The sequence below is a fragment of the Phascolarctos cinereus genome, unplaced genomic scaffold, assembly GCF_003287225.1.
Source record: "Phascolarctos cinereus isolate Bilbo 61053 unplaced genomic scaffold, phaCin_HiC Scaffold_5;HRSCAF=322, whole genome shotgun sequence".
Classification (NCBI taxonomy): Eukaryota; Metazoa; Chordata; class Mammalia; order Diprotodontia; family Phascolarctidae; genus Phascolarctos; species Phascolarctos cinereus.
The window spans coordinates 187,089,402-187,101,172 of NW_027555958.1; the positions used below are offsets into that span (position 1 = coordinate 187,089,402).

Below are 11,771 nucleotides of genomic sequence, written 5' to 3' on the forward strand. Positions count from 1 at the left end.
GATCTCCAGAATATTGGTGGGACTTTTTGTGGCAGATTTATTGGAGAATCTATTATGAATGTTATGAATATATGTTTGAAGGGAATATGCACATCAATGGAATCACAGACCTATCTAATTATCAGCACATACTGCAACCTTTTGGTAGCAGCTATATTGAAAAAAAGAGCATGGGAATCGGACTCAAAATTCCTGGAATTGAGTCCTAGCTCAGATGTTTATTAGCTGTGTTATCTCTATGTACAAAATGAGGCTACTAATATTTTTTTACCCAAGAGGGCCATTGGAAGAATCAAATAAAATAATATATATAAAGTATATATAAAGTAAACTATAAAGCACACAGTATATTATTGCTAGTGGTTATTGCCTCTGGTTTCAACTTATACAAACCATTTCGATTAGATTCTTAATTGCTGAAATTTTTTTTGCAAGACCATATATCGTGTTAAAGTACATTTATCCAAAGTGTCTACATTATGATATAGTATCTATATTACATTATATTGTATATTATATGATATAGTATCTATATTATGGTAAAAGTGCATGTATGTAAAGTATCTGTATTATGATGTATGCTAGGCAGATGTATCTGAATTACATATTTAAAAAGAAAGTTAAGATTTAAACTTCTGTAGTAATTTAAGATAAATTTCTATATTAATCATTGAAAAGTGTGGCCAAAGAGCTTGAGAAAATCGTATTGTTTTTCGTTCTGTTTTATGTTCAGGCATTTAGCATTGTGTGGAGAAAGCATCCAGATATTTGGCAGAATGAAATATTATTTTAACATTGTGTTCATCCAGCTTTAGACCTGATTATTAATCTTTGTATCATGCTATAAATATTTTTACAGCAAATCTTTTGAGTGAAATAATCTTTTGTGTTTTATATATGCTCAGAGCATCCATAACATATCATGTAATAATCACAGAATTGTTTGAAATTAGCATAGTTACACTATGATGTTTTGTGTTTATAAATGTGTGTATTCCTCCTTTTGCAGATAGCTGGAGCTCTGTGGTGGTACTTTGTGTCAAAAGGAGTTGAGTATTTGGATACAGTGTTCTTCATCCTGAGGAAGAAAAACAACCAAGTATCTTTCCTTCATGTGTATCATCACTGTACTATGTTTACATTGTGGTGGATCGGCATTAAGTGGGTGGCAGGAGGACAAGGTGAGCATTTTTAAAAATTTTCAGTGAGTGGAGGAAATCAACATATTTACATGAAATATATTAATTTTGTATAAATTTTCTGAAGGAAAGTAATAGAGAATTGGTGGTCTGTGTGAATGTGGCACTTACCAGCTTCTAGAGATGTCAGTTAACTTCCTTCTAGGTTTAACTTCATTTCTGAAAGAATGTGTGTAAGTGAAGAGGGCCATATTTATTATCAGTCCAACACCAAAGAGAAAAACCACATGGCCAAGAACTGTTTGCGCTGTGCCCCTTTCTCTAGCCATTGGAAGTTTGTATCCTGTTGAATAGACTCCAAGCAACATATGCCTAAGGATCTTCTGTTCTGGTTCTTCTGTTCTAAGAACCTTCTGTTCTGGTGCCCTTCCAGTGCATCAGTCTCAAAAGGATACCAAGATATATAATTCTCAGTCTGAAGTCCCCCAGGTCAGCTATATAGGTTCATATCTTTTCTTAAACTGGTTTGGGCCTACCCTGAATGTCTGGAACCAAGGTGTTATCCAGATTGTTAAAACATGAAAACAAATACTAAAAGGCTTCTGAACTTTCAATATGACCCCAAGAACTGCTCCAGTCTTCTGAGGATCAGATGAATTGAGAATATTTCAGAGAAAGACCAGGTTATCTGGAATTGTGACAGACTGCAGTCTCTAAGCCTCTCTTGGTTTGTGTGAAGGTGTGTAGGCCTGAAGCAGTATAGTCTTCAGAACATAAAGCGATAGGATAAATAGTGTAGTTATTTCTACTTTTTTCTTGTTATCGTATTATAATTGGTGAGAGAATAGAATGGACTGGATGGCCCTTAGGAAATTATGTAGTTACTTCAATGACTCAAAAATTCTCCTTGAAACAAAGGCTCATAGTTTTTAACATTTAAACTCTTATAGTGCTATTTTATAGATACAAGTCATAGAATACAATAGGTTCTGAAGAAGTAAATTTTAGGATCACTTAAAGGCAATGGAGGAAAATTGTAGGCATGAGCAGACTGAAATACATTACAAATGAAGATGTGGAGAAGAGGTGATATAAAATAAATCATCAGAAGAATGTAAGATTAGGGAAGGGAAAGATGGTCTGAGTACACAGTGACTAAAAAAAGAGTAGCATATCTTCTTTATTGGTATCTGTACAAAGTTAGGGGATATAGAGGAAGATCTCCAGAATATTGGTGGGACTTTTTGTGGCAGGTGTATTGTATCCTGATCCTATTACCACTTGCACTTTGTCAAGCCCAAATTTGTGCTTATTCCCCCTATTTGCCTTCCTCATTCCAACTCATCTGTTGCTGAAATGCAGTTTGGAGGAAGTCACATGCTATTCTGATTGGGTCTTTTGCAGATTCATTTCATATAATTTCAATTAGCTAAACAGAGGAATTTATATTTGATTTTATAGGTAATAGGGACTCACCAAAGTTTATTGACTAAGGCAGTGACATAGACCTATGCTTTAAGTAAACCACTTTACCAGCTATGTGAGAAATGAGTTGGAAAAGGGATAGACTTGAGGTAAGCAACCAATTTGGAGATTATTGAAATAATTTAGGCAAAGGTTGATGAGGGCTTCAGTTGGAGTGGTGCCTGTGTGAATAAAAAGAAGAGAGTGGGTAGGATAAAAATCGTGGAGGTAAAATTGGCAAGAGTTGGCAATTTATTGGATATGTGCAGTGAAAAAAAATTAGGGGTCATATTATGGCTTAACTGCATTTAGCCCATGGATTAAGAATGAGATTCAGTATGAGACTGACATTAACAACCTAGGTGTCTGGAAGGATGATGGTGCCCTTGACAGAAATAGAGACATTTGGAAGAGAGGTGGGTTTTGGGGAAAAGATAACGAATTCTGTTTTGGACATGTTATGTTCAAGACGTCTGTTGGACATCTAGTTCAAAATGTCCAAGAGGAAGTTGATGATATAGGACTGAAGCTCCCCAGTTTCCTATTCTGTAAAATGGAGATAATAATAGCACCTACATCACAAGATTGCTGTAAGAATTAAATGAAAGAATGAATGTAAAACATTTTGCAATTCTTAAAGGCTTGTACAGATGTTAGATGTTATTATTACACCTGTAGTTAGGGACATGATATGGATGATGACCCAACAAAAGAGGCTGAGGAGTAGTCAGACAGGTAGAAGGAGAACTATTTGAGACAAGTGTCATGAAAACCCAGACAGGAGAGAATATCTAGGAAGAAAGGATGGTAAAAGTGTCAAATTTTGTGGAGAGGTCAACAAGTATGAAGACTGAGAAAAGGCCATTAAATTTAACAAGTAAGAGGTTATTTAATTGCGTTAGCAGCTGAGAAGGGAAAACCACGGTCACTCTCCCACTTTCTCTTCTTCCTCCTTGGGAAGGAAGGGGGACCCATCAGCCCACTTCATCCTGGGCTGCTTTTACTGGGGCCATGTGTACTACCCCGACATTGGATCTCCCTCTAGGTCCACCTGTAGGATGATGGTCCCCACCATTTGCCACTCTTTAGACCTGGTCCAATGTTATTTCTGCTACTCTAGACTGCCTCTCTTTTTTCACTTTCCTTCTTTAGATCAATATAATGAAGTTTATTTAATATTAGATTATTTGAAGCTCTTAGAGTGATTTAGTAGTTTTTTAACATTGGTCTGATAATTACCGTTTTACAATTCTATGTGCATAGAAAGTTTAGGAGATAAGGCTGAATTTGTACTGTCCCATGACATACCCTAAAATTTGGAATAAATCCATAATAAAGCTTCTATGCACATGTTTAAAACAATTTGCTTCTTCCTTATAAAAGCCTTATAACAAAATTCCAGTTAGGGGTTCTGATTGAGCTGCTATTATAACATATAGATTGAGAAGCAGCAAAAATCAAACAAACCATTTTAACATTATAATTATTACTTCTGTTTTTCAACAGCATTTTTCGGAGCTCAGCTTAATTCTTTCATCCATGTGATTATGTATTCATATTATGGCTTAACTGCATTTGGCCCATGGATTCAGAAATATTTGTGGTGGAAGCGATACTTGACCATATTACAGCTGGTAAGTAAAATATTTGTTAAATTTCTTCTGGCAAACCAAATGAGAATATTATTTAATGGAAAGTGTTTGAATTAGATTTAGCTTATCTTTAAAAAAAGTATAAGTTCTTTCATCTCTTTAGCCTCAACAGTTGAGATTCTTTAGATATTACTTCCCTGTTATGGATCCATTGGACAAAATAGTCATGTTCACTATCATTTTAATGTCTTTTGAACTATTAGAAATAATGCTTTCCTCTCTAAATGAAAAAAAAACATTTCATGAAATAAACATGAAAATGAATTTGTTCATTAAGCTATAATAGGAACTGTTAAGTGACAGATCTTAAGAATCAATAGCATAATTTTTTAGCTAGCTAACTGAATTAATATCAAGTGTAAGGCATTTTCATAGCACTTTACAGGAATTTCTCCTTTGCATTTCACACCCTCTTGATAACAGTTGCTTGTATATGTATTGTTCACTCCATTAGACTATAAGCTTCTCAAGAGCAGAATGTGTGTTGTATCTTTTTTTTTTAATTCCCAGTGCAAAGCACAGTGCTTTGTGTGTTTAGTACATGTGTATTGACTGAATTTGGAAAAAGGCAATTATCCTAATTAACTTTCATAACTAGAATCTTTCTCTTATTTCTTTCATTACCACTTACAGTGCTTGTCAATTACATTAGAATCTCAAGTATTTTGAAAACACTGGAAGATTGACACTATTAAGTAAATACCATGGATAGAAATAAGAGAAAGGGAATAGTTCAGAAAGTTAACTAGGATAGTTACCCTTCTCCAACTTCAGCCAAGGAACATTTACTAAACATGCAAAGTCTTTTTTATTCTTATGTAACACCCCCTCTGAGCCACTTTCCCTACTTGCATTCTGTACTCACAGTTTGAGTCTTCATAGAAAAGCTATTATGTGACTAACAGATACCCTTTGAGTCTGCATTCCAGCAACTTTAGTTCATAAGTCCTCAATAAAAACAGTAGCTATGAAAGAGTTCCCCCATAAACCTGGGGCACACTCTCTCACAAATATACACTGTGTACGTGGCAAGAATGAGTACAAAATTGTAGTACAATGATAACAAGTCTCACGTGTAGAGAATGTGTTTAAATCACGCCTCCTCAACTCTAGGTCCATAATGTTATTCTCTCCTTGCATTGTTCTTATGAGCCCCACCTCTCTTTCCTATCAGTTTCTACATTAAGTGGATTGCTTTTCTGGACTTCTAGAATCTGTACTTCTTCAAAGTTCAACTCCTAATTACCAGAGTTGGCTCTTTCTTGAGTCTATCACTGGCTCTTTTCTTTTCTGCCAGAGATCCTACACCTTGAAGCTATTTGGATGCTACTTCTCTGTGTCTGTGTCTGTGTCTGCATGGAAAGTGTGTGTTCGTTGCTGGATGCAAGGCCTTCTTCTGCTTGAATAGCCCAACTTCAAAGTGCCATGGCCAATAAGAGGAGGGCAGACAGAAAAATCCTCTTTTTTTCTGCTTCCCTCAGGTATAGGCACTGGGACCTCTTCCACAGGCCTTGTTCAATCTTGGACTGGCTCCAGAGTTGGAGAACTTAGCATTTTAAAGACGTTCTAGAGGCATAGCCAATTTTCAGCTAGCCAATACAAGCTATTTCTCTAATTTCATCAGGGAAAATTGTTCACATTTAATACAGTAACCAGTGAGTTTGAACACTTTGTTTACACTTGAACAGATCTTATCCTGGTAGTGGAAACAATCAGTTGATTAGGGGACAGTTCTCCCTTTTACTCTTATCTGAATGGCATACGTTAGGATAGAATCAAAACTGGCATTTGGGATTTTTAAAATAAAAATATTTTCCTTTAGAAAACATTGTATATATAAGCACATGCATAGGTATAATTATATTTGTTTTAAATTTTAAGTTCCTGATCAAATCTATTTCACCTTCCTAACTAAATCATTTTTTGTCTTCCATGTCTAAATCAAATGTGGCTTTATTTTAAAACCCTTAGTTTACTTTTCCTTTTGTTTTTTCTCAGTGACATAATAGAAAGACCCAAGAATAAAAATTAAAAGTCCTAGTTCTGTTGCTTTAGTTCTAGTTCTTTTGCTATCTGTATGACCACAGTAACTTACCTGTTTAAAAATGAGGAAACTGAAGTCCAAGGAGATTGAATTAAATTAGTTTTTTTAATTAAATTTAATTTTTCAATGAATAAATATCTATATTCTCTCCCTCCTACTTCTCCTCCCATTGAAAAATAAATAAGAAAAGCAAAACTTTTGTAACAAATATTCAGGGTCAAGGAAAAAAAATTTTTTCATGTCCAAAAAATATATATCTCATTTTGCACCAGGAGTCTCATTTCCATATTAAGAAGTAGTTAGTATACTTCATTATGAGTCCTTTGGAACTGTGATTGTTTATTACATTTATCAAAATTCTTAAGTCTTTCAAACTCATTTATCTTTACAGTGTTGTTGTTGTTATATGTTGTTCTCCTGGTTCTGCTTATTACACTCTGAATCAGTATGTACCAGTCTTTCCAGGCTTTTCTGCAACAATACCTTTCATTATTTCTTATAACACAATAGCATTCTGTTACATTCACATGCCATAATTTGTTCAACCATTTCCCAATTCATTGACATTCCTTTAGTTCTTTGCCACCACAAAAAGAGCTACTATAAATATATATATATTTTTGATGCACAGGTCCTTTTCCTCTTTTTTTATTATTGCTTTGGAAGATAGGATTAGTAGTTGTTTTCTTGGGGAATTAAATTGATTTCTAAAGTCTCTTCCAATTTTAACACCTAGTAACCCTATATTTTTCTTTTGGGTTTTTGCTCCCCCCCATCTTAATTTTGTTGGGCCTTCTTTCTTAGTATTACCTATTGCTTCTCACCTCCCACTTGGTTTCCAAACTAACTTTTTTTCTTTGAAGTTTACTGTAACATTTTAGATAGTTTTTTTTTTTTTGGTGTGTGACCCATTTCCAAAAGACTTAAACCTTTTGCTTTCTACCATGTAACACTTTGATTTCTTTCAAGGTTTAATTAAAGACTACCTTTTTAAAATAAAGTCACTTTACCAGATAATCTAAGATGTATTGCATAAACATGACACACAAAGCCAAGGGAAAAGCAGGGGTAGAATAATGATAAAAATCACCAGAAAATTGTTTTCTTCACGAGTAATGGCACATAGGACAGAGACAAAAATGTAGACGTCCTGCTTAAAAGTAGACTCTTTAAAAATTGTATGGTGTTTTTAAAAAACACATACCTATGACCAATGATTATAAATTCATAGTTGCAGAAGCCAATTACTTTTAAATGTCCAATAAAATAAGTGAGTGATTATAACTTTTGGTAATCTAGTCAAGCAAAATAAAACAAAACTATTGCGGATGCCAAAGTCTTGGTTAAAGGATATAATCAGATTTGTAACTTAATGTATATGGCTAGATTACACCCCTCCTCTGCCCCTGCCAAGGAATTTGTATCAATTTACAGTCCTATTAACAATGTAATAGGTAACGTCATACAGCAGAAATAGGTGTGGATTTGGAGTCAGAAGACCTATGTTCAGACCATGCCTCTACCATTTACTCCCTTTGCGTTCATAGGCAATCTCTCTGGGCCTCAGTTTCCTCATTTGGGGAATGAGGAGGTTGGACTAGATGTCCGCTAAGGTACCTTCCAGTTCTACATCTATGATTCTATGAGCCTTTGACTAGATTGCCTTTGAGTTCTCTTCCAACTCTAAATCTATGATAATTTGATCCTTTTTAATGATGAGAAGGGTTAAGTTAATATACTCAGTTTTTTTGAATTCTTGAAATACATATGTATATACGTAATGTTTGTATGATAAATCCATATTAGTTGTTTCTCTTTTTTAATACTGAAAAACTTTGGGATCTAGGTCCATGTTTTTTTTCTCTGTGCTTTGTTCTTATGGTAACTTTTCATATTTTTGTTGAATAAACAGATGCCACAAGTAAACTAGCTGTCGAAAATGCCCGTCTCTGCTCCAATATCATTTGATAGTGATCTTGATGGGCCAATAGAATTGGAATCAATTGCTCTTGGGATATGGACCTAGTAGCCTTAGTTTTCCAGAGCAAAGGATATACTCATAGTCAAACTAAAAAAATCCAGAAACCAACCTAATGACTTTTTCAAAGCTTGGCATTTATTATAAGTTGATTTAATCATAGCTTGCATTAAATTTTATCAGTGGAATCATAGCTGAAAATACTACTTATTTCTACTGTGAGTTGCTAAACAGCTGAGCTAACCAAACAAGAAACACAACCTTTTCAGAATACTGGGTGTGAATGACTTGTTTGCAACCAAAGTGCTGTAAGTAGTTTTTTTCCCCAAGCTTTTGGTGTCAGAGATGTTTTTCATAAATGTATAAATTGCTTTTCATATTATCCAAGTGTCTTTGTGATACTTGTCTGTATATTGAGTTTGTAATGGGAAAAAAGAAATGAAGGCAAAATCCTAATTAGATTGTAGAGATTGTATGTCTTTCCTCATCACCTATACCTATTTCTCATTGTGAAAGCACAAATAAGTACCCACACCTATGCACACACCCTTTTTTCAGTGATGTAGGTTCTGAAGATCATTGTGAAACTGAAGACAATCAAAAATCTTGATTTTTGCCATTGGAAGTTTAAGAATTTTGTTTTCATTTCTGTATACCCAGAATCTAGGCACAGTGCCTCACATAGCAGATGCTTAATAAATATTTGTTGAATTATGGAATCATTTGAAATCATTTAATTTTTCTCGGGTCCCCTTAAGTTCTAAATCCTGTGATCCTTAGGAGTCATCTATTTCAACCTCATCATTTTACAGATGAGGAAGCAGACCCAAAGAGGTTGAATGACTTTCAAAGGGTCATGAATGTAGTAAATAGCAGAATAGGGCTGGACTTCAGATTCTCTGGCTACTAACTCAACATACTTTTCATAACATCATGAGAATAAAATTGTGGGGTTTTTTTTGATAGCACCTTAAGGAGAGAAAAACTTGACTTACACAACATAAGGAGAATTATTATCAGTTCTTTTGAATAGGCTTGTCCAAAACATGGCATGTGATAAATTCTTTTTACAAAATACTTAACAAGTTAGTCTTATATAATTCAATGATTATTTGTTATTACTTATTATTTAATAAGTTTACTTGTGCTTCAATTCTCATAATATAAGTAGTACTGTGTGTGCTTTTTAAAAAATTCATGATTTCACACGACAACTTTGTAATTTATGATTTTGGAATTTTGGGGTAATTTTTAGGATCTTTTTATAGATCTATTTAGGACTTAAATTTGTCACATTTCCATTTACTTCATAAAAAGATTTTAAATATTTATTTACTTCTCCCTTGTTAAGTAGAAATGACTATATTTTACTATATTTCTATATTACTATATATTTCACTGTATTTTAGTTATATAGGTTATCCCCAAAGTCCCCAAAGCCATTAAAGCTTAAGTCTGCACTAAGATTTTTAGGATACTATGTCTATTCCTCTAATACAGATTAAGATAGCTCTGGATTCTGAAAAAAAAAATTAGAATGGCCATAAGTAATCAGGTTATAGACAACAAATTTTGATATAAATGGAAAATATAGTACAAATATTATATTTTTTCCATCCCACTCCTGGCCTAAAGTAACCAAGGTAGTAGAAACAGAGCTGTGAGTCATCCTGAGGTGCCCTGACTTCAAGGTCAGCGCTTTGCATTGAACCATGTTACTCTCAAAAGATAATTGTGTAGTCCATGTTCAATTTAATCTTATTCCATGCCTTTTTTCTTTTAGGTTCAGTTCTATGTGACCATTGGACACACAGCATTGTCTCTTTATACGGATTGCCCCTTCCCCAAATGGATGCACTGGGCTCTCATTGCTTATGCCATCAGCTTTATTTTTCTGTTTCTTAATTTCTACTATCAAACATACAACGACCCCAAGGCATCAAAAACTCGAACAGCAGCAACAAATGGTATTTCAGCAAATGGTGTGAGCAAATCAGAAAAGCAGCTAGTAATGAATGGAAACAAAAAGCATAATGGAAAGGCAAAAGGAGAGTAACTTGATCCAGGCCTTAATGTTTGTTGACAGTGAGGAACTTCCCATCTGATAAAATTTTCAAGGAAAAACACAAGCAAATAAGGGTTTGGAATAGGGAGAAAGGAGCCTTCTCTCTCTGTGCCAGTTAACCTTTAGATTAACTAAAGTGTTAGATAAGACACCCCGATGTTTATTTATAAATATTGTTTCAACAATAAGACTTCTAGTTAACTTTTGATTTTTGTCCAGACTAAAGGATCATCCTGTTATTTGGAAGATTCCCTTTCAGGCCACAAGGTTCTTCACAGAAGAACTCTTGCTAGTGGAATACTAACAAAATATAATGGAGTTTTCATAAATCTTTTTGTGCATATGTGCAATTTCTTCTAAAGTTGTTTTTTGAACCAACTAGATGAGCCATATCACAAAGTGACTATGTTTAATGAGGACATTAGTAAACATATGTGCCCTCACAAACAACCCTTTAATTTAAATTACCAGGTACATGCCCTTTCCATTTTATGGGTTGAAGCATAATGGTAATATAAACAATCTTAAGTATTCTGGATTTCAATTTACATGCGAAAGTGGTCTGAATATGCCATTTTTTTTGTTGTAATTAGGTATTAAAAAATCTGATAATGACTCTAAACTTTTAAGTATTTGGTGAAGTCCGGTGTTGGTAAATATAAGAAAACATTGCAGAGCATATGTTTTAGCAGTCCAGAGGTTATTGGAATAACCAGTGATGCAAATGATTGTGGGGAAACAAATTTTTGTGAGGAAAAGGTAGCCTTTGAATATTTCTATTTCTGTCAGAAATGTATTATGAAAAATTATAATTATTGTCTGATCAGAACATGAAACGTCTCTTGTCTTTATTAGCAATATCAACAGTTACAATTATGTGCTGTTAGAAAAGAGTATGTTGATTTTATCAGGCTTTCCTTGTTTTGATTTTAGTGTCTGTTACAGATTTCATATGTATAAATATACCTACCTCTTCTGTTGAAAAGAACATTAAAATTAAATAAATTTTAATTTTAAAAAATAGCACATACACAAGGAGTCTTCCAATGTAATGTTAGTCATATTAACTCCAAAACCCACTACTCTTCCTTAGTTTTGTGAATAGTATATACTCAGGTTTTTCTATAAAGTCATTCTTTCCATTTAAATACAAGTTTAGTTTTATAGTGATAATTTTGTTGTGATTAAGTTCAGATATTATTTATTAATAACATGTAGTACAATCCCATTCTAGTGCAATATTATTGACTCCTTGGTGCTGAAAGTATGAAATTCACAATGTTTAATGCCATAAGGTAACAGACAAAGACAGAACTATAAAACTACATTTGCCATTGAAATGCAATACTTACACAATATGTGACCAATTCACTAGGGAAGAGAATATGTACTGTTTATACATATTACTTGTGAAGCAGTATGGTGTAGT

At 33.8% G+C, this 11,771-nt stretch overlaps 1 protein-coding gene across 1 annotated transcript in view; it reads left to right on the forward strand.

Annotated features, from left to right (window-relative positions):
- Positions 1 to 11,178, forward strand: part of ELOVL4 (ELOVL fatty acid elongase 4) — a 58,973-nt gene extending 47,795 nt beyond the window's left edge. The window contains exons 4-6 of the mRNA XM_020975527.2: positions 1,010 to 1,181; positions 4,110 to 4,237; positions 10,061 to 11,178. Of these exons, the coding sequence (XP_020831186.2) occupies positions 1,010 to 1,181; positions 4,110 to 4,237; positions 10,061 to 10,333 (573 nt within the window). The 3' untranslated portion in view covers positions 10,334 to 11,178. The remainder of the gene's footprint in view (positions 1 to 1,009; positions 1,182 to 4,109; positions 4,238 to 10,060) is intronic.
- The last annotated feature ends 593 nt before the right edge of the window (positions 11,179 to 11,771 follow it).